Source organism: Helicoverpa zea, chromosome 30 (assembly GCF_022581195.2).
Source record: "Helicoverpa zea isolate HzStark_Cry1AcR chromosome 30, ilHelZeax1.1, whole genome shotgun sequence".
In the NCBI taxonomy this organism is placed as follows: domain Eukaryota; kingdom Metazoa; phylum Arthropoda; class Insecta; order Lepidoptera; family Noctuidae; genus Helicoverpa; species Helicoverpa zea.
Genome location: NC_061481.1, coordinates 444,194 through 458,532, shown reverse-complemented (window position 1 = coordinate 458,532; position 14,339 = coordinate 444,194). Strand labels below are relative to the sequence as shown.

General features: G+C 36.5%; 1 protein-coding gene across 1 annotated transcript; it reads right to left on the bottom strand.

The window, feature by feature from the left end:
- Positions 1-846: 846 nt before the first annotated feature.
- Positions 847-14,125, bottom strand: LOC124644601 (zinc finger protein 888-like). The gene is made up of 2 exons (XM_047184085.1): positions 13,805-14,125; positions 847-4,562 (listed from the first exon to the last, which is right to left on the bottom strand). Exon 2 carries the CDS (start codon positions 4,554-4,556, stop codon positions 3,345-3,347), a length of 1,212 nt encoding a protein of 403 aa, XP_047040041.1. The 5' UTR covers positions 4,557-4,562; positions 13,805-14,125; the 3' UTR covers positions 847-3,344.
- Positions 14,126-14,339: the final 214 nt, after the last annotated feature.

Here is a 14,339-nt window from a genome sequence, read left to right as displayed (position 1 = left end):
GTGTGCGAAAAAGGCTAGGCAAATGATAAAGTATCCGTATAAATGCTTTGTTAATGAAGAATGTCGTTCCAATAAGTGATAGGGAATTAAGGAAAAATAAAACAACACGTCAGCTTCACATCAAAATATTATATTTACAATAAATATCCATTTGAAATAAAAATAATATTTAACATTAAAATGTACCCACTTAACATCTACGTAGACTGGTTTTTCAGCTGCAGCTTAAAAAAAAATTAAAAGAATATTATTTCAGATCAAATAAGTACTGACAACCAACCATAGTATAGTTCTCGTCAAACGTCATCATCATCTTAGCCATAGTACGTCCACTGCTGAACGTAGGCCTCCCCTTTAGATCTCCACAGATACCTGTTGGAGGCGACCTGCATCCAGCGTCGACGGCGACCTTTATAAGGTCGTCTGTCCACCTCGTTGGTGGACGTCCTACGTTGCGCTTGCTAGTCCGTGGTCTCCACTTCAGCACTTTTCGATCCCATTTTCGTCAAACGCAATATAACAGAAACATAATATCGGGTGTGTCGTTCATAATCACATTAAATCCTATGGCATATACTTTATAATATTCTATGGCGAATTGTAAAAAAAATAACCTAATCCATTCAGTGGTTTAACCACAGGAGTCATTTTTCGTTTTCATAATTTACAACATCATGTGTAAAGCAGAGATAAAGTTAGGAGTATGGAATGTTTTGATCAGTTGACAGCTGTCAGTTTTCAAGGGAGAATTTCAGTTGTTTGTTATGACTGACTTTTATATGGTGTTCTAATTTTCGCACATTTTTATTCTATTTACTTTGTTTGAAAAATTCATTTTTTTATTTCTACGTATTTTTCTTTTTTCTTTGTGTTAATCGACATATATTAACCAGTATATTAACGCATTTCATTTAATGTGATTGTGAACGACACACCCGATATAACAGAAACCACTTTTCGGCGGTTGACAGTGGGCGCGAGAGGTACAAGATGAAATTCGCGCTTGACAGGAATTTTACTTTATGCTGCAAAAGTTGCCCTTATTGTCGGATTTATTTTCTATTTATATATTCTTCTTATTGTCGGAAATATTTAAGACTGTAGCTGAAAAACCAGTTGGCGAACATCAACTAAATAATAACCTTATATACATATGTATAACATTTATACTATAATTATATAAACTTAGCCATGGACTAGATAGACAATATAATGATTTTTATTTTCAATTTTAAAACGTGAGCTATGACGACACAGATTTTTTTTCACATCAAACTGTGTACTTATTTTGATTATATTATAAATAAGAAAGTTAAATCAATTATTCCATTAAAACCCTAAATCAAAATGACATTATTTAAAGACAACACATGAATATGATAAAGAAATTTATTTTTGACTGCCGGATTGTTCGCGCTCATTACCGCGGCGCTGGTACATAATGGGCTGAAGAAGGAACATGGTGGGGTTTGGTCAGTAAGAGTCTGACACTCCCGAGCGCTGCACACACAGTGGGAAGTTTCATCTGATGATTTGCCATCATAAATAAAAGCAGCTTCAACAATATTATTTTAAACATCTTCTACATTTAAATAACTTCTTGTTAAAAAAAATGCATAACAAAATTATACAGTCTACAAGTCCAAGGCGTTAAAAATTTCAAAATTATGAGGATGAGACAACAAATATGAAAATAATATAAGTTACTTACTAAATAAGAACTTATTTAGGCTACGCAGCATAATTTTTAACCGACTTCCCAAGAAGAACGAGGTTCTTTTATGTTTTACTGATTCTAATAGGAGATCTTTCTATTCATTAGCTTAGTAGAGATAGAATTTTAACATTAGCCCCATACAAGTAATGTCAAATCCTTATCTCTAGTAAGCGAAACAACAGATAGATAAAATATTGGAACCTATTTTACCCATGTTACTAAAACAATGATCATTTTTATACATACATGGGTAAAGTTAAAGTTTGTGCATGCATTATGTAATCCATCTTCGTAAAAATATCATAGAATCATAAAATAGAAAAATAAAACTTATTCTACAGAGTGTAGCTAAAAATATTGCACAAAATCTTAAAAACCTGGAATTAAATTGAAAATTAATAAAAATACATAATATCTACTACTATATTAAAAAAAATCACAACTTAATTTATAAATATTGTACTAAATGTACCCTCATAATTTCGAAATACCTACTTAAAATTTTAATTTACTGACCCCAAATAGATAACAATTTTGACTATGGCAACACTGGGTTTCATTCGTTTTTAGTCTCACGCCTCATTTACACAATCATATCAATATTAGTTTTATGTTGTTGATTGTTCTTGTGGCTTCCATATTTTAAGATTAAAAGCATTTAATTGTTTCTTAGTAAAATATAAAAAAAAGAATTTTAAAAAGATTTTTGTACCACCACACGAACAAATCAACATCAGTCTTTTCTACCAAAACCTCAGTGTTGCCACAACCAACACATATAAATCTACCAAAGTAAGAAACAGTTAATACGAAAAACTATTAATTTTTTATTTATCTAAGTCTATAATTGTTAATTTTTACTCCCATTTACTATGCGAAAGATATTAAAGAGCGAAAGCTTATTACATAAGCTAGGACTCGATAAGATTTCAAAAATTTGAATTTTTAAATGCGTCAGACGGATAGACCATACATGAAAGTTCTTGCAAAAGTTTTGATACAATTCTACAATGTTAACGTTAGATGCTAAAAACCTGAAAATAGATTGATCAGAATCAATGAAAGTATGTATTATAAATAAATAAATATGGCGTTCATTTTGATTCATAAAATTACGAATCACAGTAATATTTTGACTATAAGCCTTTCGGAGTCTTCAGTGTGTAAATAAAGCTTTTCAATGGACAAAACCAAAATGTATTTAACAACTGCAATCGTACAATTTGCCCCACCCAACTTTGCCAATCTGAAGTTAGCTATTTGACACATCACGCATGCGCGTAAGTGTTTGCATCATCTTTGTAGCCAACTTCGGACAAGGAAAGCTTCTCGACAATACTTAAGTAAGGAGTCAATTGGCTAACTTCAGATTTACAAAGATACGTGGAGCAAAGTAAAAAATATAATCAGCAAATATGATAATAAGAGTTAATCCACCGTCCGACGCTTTCTTTAGTAACTAGAATAGGAATAAATTTGCAAAAATTTGGTCCTAACTATACATAAAGAGAGAAAACGACCATCCCGGGCCATACTCTATACGTAACACGTTTAAAAACATTAATAAAACGTATGTACAGTAGACTTTATGCACTTTGACACTTCACATAAACAATAGAAGATTCTTTCACTCGGAATCACTTTCCGTTTCCCCGGACTCGGAATCTGAACTAGAAACCGGCTCGCACTTGATAAACTCAATCTCCGCGCGTGCCTTCCGTGGTCTGCCCCTCCTCTTAGCAGCCCCATCCTTGTCATCCCCCATAACAGTCTTCACCATTTGAGAAATCCTTTTCAAATGCTGCTGTTCATGTCTTTGCAAATGATTATTCAAATACTTCTTCAGCTTAAATTTCTTCCCACACTGGTCACAAGAATGAGGATAATTTGTTTCATCAATTTCTAAGTGCACAGCGTTAAAATGCCGACGCAAATAATGAGCGTGAGCAAACTCTTTGTCACACTTTTCGCAACGAAGTTTAGGCTTCGAAGGGTGCACGATCTTCTTATGTTTTTTTAGACGAATAGCTGAGTGGAAGAATTTGTCACAAATATCGCATTTGACCTTCGAATCTAGAGAAGAATGTACCTGCATATGCTCTTTTAGGTACTGATCGTTTTTGAACTCTTTCAAGCATTCGGGGCAGGTTACTTTCGATTCTAAAGGAGGATGGATATTTAGGACATGTCTTTTCATATGATGACGAGATTTGAACGTCATGTTGCAGAAGACACAAGGGTGTCTTTCCACAGGCATGTGTTGGAAGTGAAGATGTCTGTTTAAGTTCAAACTGGATTTATATAGCTTATGGCAGAGGTGGCACTTATACTTTTCTTTATCCACCCTGTGACAAGACTCGATGTGGTACTTCAGTTTGTAAGGTACCGAGAATTCCTTGCCACACTCGTTACACTTAATCTCAGGTAGCGTATTAGGGTGTATTTTCTTAACATGCATGTGCAGAGCTCTTCTGGTGCGGAATTCTTGGAGGCAGAACTGACAGTAACACTTCTCAAGTTCGGAGTAATGTTTGTTCATCCGATGCATGTACAAATAATGTTTGTTTTTAAAGGTCTTGTCACAAATATCACAGATGACTGCTGACTCTTCGGAAGAGTGCACTCTGGTAGTATGAAGGTAAAGGTTTTGGTAGTTTTTGAACTCCTTGTTACACTTATTACATATGTATCTTTTAATCCGTTTGGGGAACATGACCGGCTTCCATGTTGAGAGGACAGATTCGTACATTTCTCTCTGTTCCTCTGTGAGGACCTCGCTGGTCACGCTGATGAACTTCATCACTGGTTGAGGAGTCGGTTCTAGCTTCACCTCCTCCATTTTGACCTGGAAAAGACAGAAGAGGGAGATTTAGTTTTAGGTGTAATCTACGGGCTGCGGGATTGTTTGCGCGAGTTAGAATAAAATAGAATATTCTTTATTGTACACCAAAAAAACATAGACAAGGACACTAAAAACAAATACGCGTGAGTACAACAGGCGGTCTTATCGCTCAAAAGCAATCTCTACCTTTGGATGGAGTCGATTTTAAATAGATAGATTACGGGTAGTAGGCGTACAGATAATGATTAAATAGGTATATATACAAGTATAAGCAAATAAACAATACATACACATCCGCGGCGCTGGTACAAAAAGGGCTTAAGAAGGAACATGATGGGGTTTAGTCAGTAAGAGTTTGACACTTTCTCACGCTGCTAACCCACAGCAGGATGGGTCATTTGAAGATTTCAAAATAAAAAAATGTTGCTTCCCGTTGGGTGTATTTAAATTAGCTCTGCCAATGTGATACAAATAGGAGCTGTTTCATTAATTTATTTATTCAGGCTTCTTTTTTTAAGAGCATACATGAAATAGTAGAGCACGTATATCAAAAATACATTATACGAGCAGAAAAAACCGCTAGTTTTACAAAACTTTTTACTCATATTATAAATCCGATACTCAGTTCGCTAGCTAGCTCCAACATTAAATATACGGTACCCAAGAGACAGCCCCGGCTATATTTTATCCGGACTCGGGAAGCGGTTCCCCCGGGACGCGGGCGAAACTGCGGGAAACGAGCTATATATACGTACATATCTAGTATAGTTATGTTTGCAGTTTTATCCGTACTGGCTTCCGTATAAACCGTGGAGAACAAAATAACTAGCGGAGATGTCATAATGGTAAATCTACTACGAAACAACATGCGGGACGAGGAAAATTACTGGCTCAGGCCTCATACGCCTTCTATGGAACCCGCCTAATCAAAAATCTTCGGCAGGTTGTCTCATGGAATCAGAATGTCTCTTTAGTTCACTCGTGACTACATTTGAGCTAGAAGAAGGCGCCTGACCTACCATACCTTATGGCATCTCCGCTATATTTCCTTTCTCCGTGGTATCAACCCATCCATCCTTTCGTTCGCAATATTTCTTATTTCCTCCGTAAAGCACGGTCTCTTAGGGACAGAATAGGTATTTGCCATGAATGAACATATATCTATGGTGTGTGTGAATCTACATGCACATAGTGTTCGTATGCGGGCGCTCGCTCGCGCTCAGTAGTGGCCGAGTCCCGCACTCATACACACACTATGTGCATGTATGTATATAAAAATTAAACCGACTTCCCAAAACACTAAAAAGCAAAAAAATATACTAATTTTAGGTTCATCGGCCTAGAAGTCGGTGTCTAATGGATGTTACTAAGTCAATTTTGCTTTTTAGTGTTTTGGGAAGTCGGTTTAATTTTTTTGTAAAAAAGTTTTTTATTTACAGCTTTTCAGTGATACGAATAGTTGTCACTATCCATATAAGTGGGAAGTTCTCATCAATACAAAGAATATAAGTCCAAATACGAGGTATTTTACATATTCAGTTGTCGAGTTCCCTCGACTTTCTCTGGTCTCCATCATCAGGTCAGCTCCAAACCTTCACTGTTGCATAGGTCTTGTTAATACAAATAATTTAAGCCCAAACACGAGGTAGTTTACATATTCAGTTGTCGAGTTCCCTCGGCCCTCTCTGGTCTCCATCATCAGGTCAGCTCCAAATCTTCACTGTTGAATAGTGCTTTTAGGCGTACACCTGAGTGTCAAGTTTTTACCCTATGTATGCCTACAACTTTCGAAGCTTGCCCTCGATTTCTCAGGGTTTCCATCATAAGATCCTGACCTGATGACTATGGGACCATCCATCCTCCGAGCCTTTTCCCAAACTATGTTGGCGTCGGCTTCCAGTCTAACCGGATTCAGCTGAGTACCAGTGCTTGGTATGACTCGGACTATGGGACCAACTGGCAGCTATTCCGAGTCGAACAAAAAAAGAATCACGTAAATCGGTCTATAAACCTCGGAGTAATCGATGTACATACATAGAAAAAAAAAAAAAAAACATACCGGCCGAATTGAGAACCTCCTCCTTTTTGGGAAGTCGGTTAAAAAATAATCTCTTTATCACTTCATCAAGGTGAAAATTAGAGGGCGAATTAGCTAAAAGAGATGAGGAATTAACTTAGACCCGGGAGAGGGTCATAGTTTTTGTAACCACCCGGCTATAGGAAGCATTTATCACGGTACGCGTCTAAAACCGCGGGAAAAAGGCTCATAAAATATAGCAGAATAATGAATATAGGCTAGTTTTTATCAACACACGGACGGGTGAAGCCGCGAGCGGAACTCGTATGAAAGATATAAGGGAAATAAGGCCGGATGAGAGTGAAACCGCAGGAAACAGATAGTAATATATAACTAGAAATATTTCAATAGCCACACTTTAAGGTGAATACTTCGACTGGCAGCGGAAAATCCCTACTTAATATTGTAAATGCGACAGTAACTCTGTCCGTTTGTCTGTTACGCTTTCACGTCTAAACCACTGAACTGATGTTAATAAAATTTGGTACAGAGATAGAGTTGACCTTCCTATATATATACTTTGGATAGTTTTTATCCCGGACTTTTGAAGAATTCTCTTGGAAACGCGATATAACCGAACACTGCGCGGGCGAAGCCGCCGGCGGAAGCTAATACTAATATAAAATGATTTTGATATGAGGACATCCTTGGCAGTCGTTACGGGCGGGTAGTCAGAAGCTAGTAAGTCTGACACCAGTCTTACCAAGGGGTATTGGGTTGCCCGGGTAACTGGGTTGAGGAGGTCAGATAGGCAGTCGCTCCTTGTGGCATACTGGTACTCAGCTGCATCTGGTTAGACTGGAAGCCGACCCCAACATAGTTGGAAAAGGCTCGGTCATTTAGTCATTGGTGTCCAAGATATACTTGAAAGCACATACATACAGACTTATGAAAGAATCGAACCTACACTCATACTTGAGAGGTTGGTTCTTTACTCACCAGGCCACCACGTCCTATCTAATGTTAACTTAAAAAAAAAAACATTTTTATTTTATATTTCCAGCTCCAGCCAAGGCATTGGCCTTAAATTCCATAGGGGAATGTATCTAACTACCTATAACTTGCGGTTTCGCCCGCGTCCCGTGGGAACTGCCGCGCGGAGTAAAATATAGCTCTCTAGCTTCCGCCTGCGGTTTCACCCGCGTCCCGAGGAAATTACTTGGATAAAAAGTAATCTATATATTATTCTGATATCTATTCTTCTATTCTAATGTAATACAAAGGAATAAAATACTATTTTGTACCCTAAAACGCTCCGAAACTGCGGAATCGATTTGAAAAATTCTTTCACTGTTGAGAAGCTACGTTACATCGAGTAACATCCCTACTAATATTATAAATACGAAAGTAACTCTGTCTGTCTGTCTGTTACGCTTTCACGTCTAAAGTCTAAACCACTGAACTGATTTTAATAAAAATTGGTACAGAGATAGAGTTGACCTTGAGGATAGTTTTTATCCTGGACTTTTAAGACTTCTCTTGGAAACGCGACATAACCGAACTCTACGCGGGCGGAAGCTAGTAGGCTATATTTTATCGCGGTACGGGCAGTAGTTCCCACGGGAAACGAGAGAAACTGCGGGAAAGCGGCTAGTATCTTATATATCAGAACTAGCTGTTTTCCCGCTAGATTCCGCCTGCGGTTTTACCCGCGTCTCGAGAAAATTACTTGCTGTTATGTATAAAATAGTATCTTAGGTACATATATGCAATTCTGATGTAGGTATAAGGTATACTATCTGTTTTCCTGCGCGTTCACCCGCGTCCCGTGGGAACTACTGTCCGTACCGGGATAAAATATAGCCTAAGTTACTTGGGGATACATACTGTAACTTTCTAATGCTGAGAGGATTTTTTAAATCGGTCCAAAAACAAACTCTTTATTAAATTAGCACAGATTATAATATTAGTAGCTGTACCATTGGATTTTAGACTCTATAACACAGCCAACAGAGTCTACAATACTTTGACAGCAAAAACTAGCGCTCTAACGTCCTATGGGAACTCGGTACTTCCCGCAGGCGGCAAAGTACCTTACAGCTTCGTCTAGCTGGGTATGGGATGGGTAGTTACCCATCACACGTTTATATTAGCTTCACTTTCATTGGGCTGCGGGATTGTTCGAAAGAGTTACTGCGGCCCTGGTACATAAAAGGCCTACGACGGTTTTTAGTCAGTAAGAGTCTGACACCCCCTCACCGCTGCTAACCCACAGCGGGAGGGGTCATTTCAAAAAAAAGCTTCACTTGTATATAAGTATAAGAAAATCTTTGAATCGATCGATTAAGGCGACGAATTGGTCAACAATAATTCCATAACCGGCACGCGCATCTAAGGCGCCAAAAGGGGTCGGAGCGTCTGAGCGGGGCGAGGATAACAATACGCGCGCTAGCTTATAACTAAAAGTCGTAAGCGACAAAATGGTTTTGTAATTTTATTATTTACAAATGACAATTTGATAAAAATTCCTTCTACAATTTTAAAGAGTATGTATATACTCAACTACTAAAAAAGTTAAGAGGCTTAAATCGGTCCCGTTTGCCCATAATATGTGAATCTCTTTTTAAAAAGAGGTATGTTTGATATGTTTTTCTCTGTTATAAAAGTTACCTAATCATGTTTCTACGTCTAACAAAATAAGGTTTATATCATGAACTTTCAGGTAACCAAGTTGTATTTTGATCCGTTTTCTATTTACTGAGAAAAATTGAGATCCTTGGCGCCAAAAATTCCAATTCGTCCTCTTAAGATGAAATTTTGCACACGCTCGGAGTTCTGATGACAATACATTATTACTAGCGTGTTTTTTAGTTTTTATTATTACAAACTTGCTTGTAGAGACTCTGTATTGATCGTCGAGGCAAGCCGTTAATCTTAAGATATAGACTGGCTTCCGCCCGCAGTTTCACCTGCGTGTCGTGGGAACTACTCCGCGCATGCGAGTGAGAGTAGCCTGTATGTCATTTATGAACGTAGTTTTATTCTAGATATTATAAAGCTGAAGAGGTTCTTTGTTAGCTCGAAAGCTAATCACTGATCCGATCTGAAAAAATATTTCAGTGTAAGCTAGGGTCCCAATTACCAGGGCGCATAAAATGGGCGCATCGCACAAAGCTGGTCGCAATTTACAAAATTATGAAATAGATAGAATTTTGAAACAAGAATGGCTAAATTACTATCCCTGGTAAGCTAAACAACAGACAGAATATTGGGAACAATCGTAATTGTTTTTATATTACGTTCTGATGATAACATAATATGTTATCATATGAGAAAAAGGACAGCAGTGGCGAAGGGTGGTTTAATGAAATAGGGAAGCCGCAGCAAAAAAAAAACTGGGGGGGGTGTACTCAGGGATGGGGGGGGGGAGAGGTAATGGAGGTAATTTCTCAGTCCACCTTTTAGCACTGACTGAGAGACTGATAGTTTGAACATGTTTTCTCGAGGAATTCGGCAGATTATTAATATCTATAAAACTTTATTATCTTTAGTTAGGTATATTAACTAGGTACTAGAATCTGAGAAAACTTGGCACTAGAAACAATACATTTTAAGTATTTAATTTACAACGGCCTGTTAGCCATTGATATTTATCGTAGGTATTTATCCGTCAGGACGTTAGTAATTTTAATATAGACGTAATATTGGTAGGTAATTCACCCGAGCGGTGTGCCCGAGTTTTATAACACGTTTTTATTCTCAAAACTTAACCTTGAAAAATAAGTTCCTTCCTAAAGTAAACAATCTGTCGGATCGGAAAACAGTCTAATGCGATAAATGCTATAGGTACATTAAAAAGAAACCTGATGCCAACTGACTACGTATCAAACAAAATACATCATTTCAACGTAGATATCTCTATTTTCACTAGGTACACACACTGTAGTACTGTACTTGTACTGAGTACCAGGTCACACAGTGCGATCGCGGGAATTAGTAGGGAGTAATGATACTGCCAACGATTTAGTCAAAATTATCAAAATGGGTATGATTTAAGCTGTCACCAATTTAATTCATTTTGTGTTTCTTAAATAATAGGGTTTGCCCTCAAAATAGTAGATTTGTCACCAAATGTAGTCACCAAACAATATAAAATCATTTCCACAATAAATTACCGAAAATCATGGAGATATGGGGTCAAGTACCAAATAAATGATTTTGTATGTATTATAATAGGTTTGTCCTAATAGTATTTAAGCAAACTAATTTAAAGAGATCACCAATAAATCATATATTATATCACTAGAAAATTTCATGAAGGTCTAAAAATGTAGGGTGGTCGTCATCATCATTTCAACCAAAAGAGTCTACTACTTAACTGGCCATGTGCCTCCCCCCAAGGGCTTTAGTTTCCACAGGTAGTATAAATATGTTTAAATTAAATTTCTAGCTGAATAGTAAATAAAACAATTAATCAAAGTCAAAATAATCAATATTTATTGTTAAAAATCTCACTGCCCGCGCCCCGCATCGTATGATCGTACCAACCTACAACCCATTCGTTGAGGCCCGAAAGCGCGCCAATTTGTCTCCCTTCCCTTCCTCTTCCCTTTGAACATATTTTTATTAAAATTATAAACTGATGTATTAAATTGGTAACGAATACATTATTTTAATAACTGAACGAAATAAAATGTAACTACTGTATTGGTGACAAAATAACAAATAAAAAGGAGTCGCAGTCAGGGATCGATTAATCGATTTATTTGGTGACAGATCTACCATTTTGAGCACCAAGCTATTATTTAAGTAATAAAACTATTATTATAAGAACGGAGTTTATATTCATGTAATGCACTACAATTTTATTGGTAATCCATCTCATATTTTACACATTATATTAACAATAATTTGCTAATTCATACCTGGGAACACTCTTTGTTTATCTGAGAACGAAAATATTTCGTGGCGATAGATCTATTTATTAGGTGATACAACTTGATGACAAATATAAATTTTGGTGACAAAAAATATAGTTCCCTATCAAAATTACATACTTGGTGAATACATAAAAATAAATAAATTCCCAACTAGGGTCATTAAATCGCGGAGAATCTTAACACCGCGATTCAGGATTTGCATAAAAATGCACAACGCCATCTATGTTGACATAATGTAACTAAAACACACACACGAACTATGTTATTTCCAAATGATACACACACTAATAAATTCAATTAAGTAATACAAAGAACAAATTGTTAATGGTATTATCTAAAACAAAATAAGAACAATGAGAGTGAATTTGTCTGATTTGTTTGTTTACATATTTGAGAAAGCGCTGTCACTCGCGCGTAGACAGATATAGCTACTCTACTCTTGACGCGTTCTTTCTCGTTCACTCGCGAGTTTTGATTGGTGGAAGCCGCTCCGTGAGCCGGCTTACCGCTCGCCCTTATTTTGCGAACATCGCGCGGCGCGGCGTGGATGACGTCACGCAAGCGTAGTTTTGTATGGAGAAGGAAGCCGCGGCTTATTTAGTAGGAGCAAAATGTTTCAAGTAATTTATAGACAATTTTTTTTTACGGTGGTAGGCGTTTTGTTATACCTACATATTTAAATTGTGTGGTTTAAATGATTATATTAATTATACCTATACCTATATTATAACTTATACCTATGCTTCTTTCTTGAAATTCGAAAGGGAAGCCGATGGGAATCGGCTTATAAGGACGCCTCGCCACTGAAGGACAGTCCTAATCAAAAGAGTAAGTATATAATCAGGGAAAACCCATTCTCAACTCTATTTTAATAGGCACTTAACTAATAATAAACAATTTTGATAAGACTTGTTATTTAAAACTTTAGTTAAAAAATAAATTGCTGCGAAAAAGCAATGTCAGTACAGTTAAAAAAAATCTCTTTCCAGCTATTTATCCCACACGGTGGTGGGGTCAGCTTTCCTAATTTGTCTTCTCCACTTCGCTCTATCTACGACAATGTTCTCGGACACCTGGACTCCTTCATATCTTTCGAAACCACATCCCGCCATCTGGTCTCAGGGCGGCCTCATGATCTTCGACTGGAGATTGAAGGTTTCAGAGCCAAATGTCCCACGTAGTCTGATGGTCTTCTCGTTACGTGGCCATACCACCATAATCGTATAATCCACCATAATTTTATTATTAAATTTACTTTATTCATTTGAACCTATCTGTTGGGAATACTGCCTGTATTGCGATAAAATATTTGTAGCTTTCCAACAGTGAAACAATTTCAAAACTGTTCAGTGACTTCAGAGCGTTTAGAGTACAAGCAAACAAAAAAGTATTCCTCTTTACTATATTAGTACCCATAGATATAGATTGAGAGAGCTTTAAGGAAACTAGGTTTTGTAAGGTTGGTAAACCCATATGACACATGCTAAATCTATCTAGGAACTCATAATAGCTATAGTTGTAATATAATTATTTAGTTTTCCCTATGTTCTTCTATGTATGATGTCCTGGAGCTTAAAATGACATCTATATATACAAATATGATAAAGAAGAAACATTTTTTCTAACCTAAAGGAGGCTCCAGAATTACAGAACCTATTTGAAAAATTCTTTCACTGTTACACTATTGGAAAGCTACACTCTTCCTCAGTAACATAGGCAAAAATTTTTCCCAGTATGGACAGTAGTTCAAACAAAACATGGAAAATCATGGAAAACTGGCTCCTATTATACTCAAAAACAACACTTATTGCAGTTAGACCAGCCATTCTTGTTATTGTTTGTACCAAGTCTAATAGGACTAATGTTTGTAATGTAGATGGTCTGAGAAAACTGAATATGTAAATTTCTCTGTTAAAAGCTGTAAATTCAATGTTACAAAGCTACCTAAATATTGTAAGCTTGTGAAAAAACTATACACCCAATATGAAATGTACTATAACAGTGAGAAAGCTAGATTATCTTAGTTTAACGCGCATAAAAAATGGGCGACGCCAAGTGAAAAGCTAGTTTCTAATACCTAAATAGAAATTTAACGTAAAATAAGTCTAATATTGTGAAACTAAGAATAAAGTGAAGAAAAAACTAACATTTCAAATAAAGAACATAAAAACCATAGTGCAATAAATTATGTTTTTATTGCTAAAGGCACCGATGTCCTTCGGAGGTCGTGTTCGGAGTTATCTCTTAGAAAAAAAAAAACACAAATAAATAAAACTAGTTTTACTTACTTGTAATTAGAAACGCTTCTCGATAACCACACACTGCACTAACACGTCATAACTTTATCAATGTCTCGGTTATACACAAAGATTTTTACACTATCATTAAAAAAATGGCCCTTTAGCTTCGGGCAATATTAATAGCAATATGGCGAACTATCATGATTTCCGGCGGTTTCACTGGCGAATAATACACAAATAAACGTAATAGCTGTCACGATATAGTAACTGGAGATGAATAGCGGAGATTAATGAGGAAAATTAATAAAACTTCGGCGTTAAATTATTGTGGAAAAACCTCTTTGACATTAGCTTTGTCAGAAATGGAAAACGTCAAATGAGGCTGGGCAATACAGTTCCGTTCCGAATCGAAGCCGTTTGGTCTCTTGGGAATTTTGAAAGTACGTTTAGTTTTCTAGTGAAAATCTAGTAGGACTTAAAACATCATGAAACAAATACGAATAATTTTTAAAGTTGTAAAATTGACCTAAGTCCATTTAAAAATATTTTGTGTGGGTACATAAAACGTCTAAAAAGGTTGGTT

Excerpts from the sequence above, each read along its gene's own strand:
- LOC124644601 (XM_047184085.1), bottom strand. The coding sequence starts at position 4,556 with ATGGAGGAGGTGAAGCTAGAACCGACTCCTCAACCAGTGATGAAGTTC.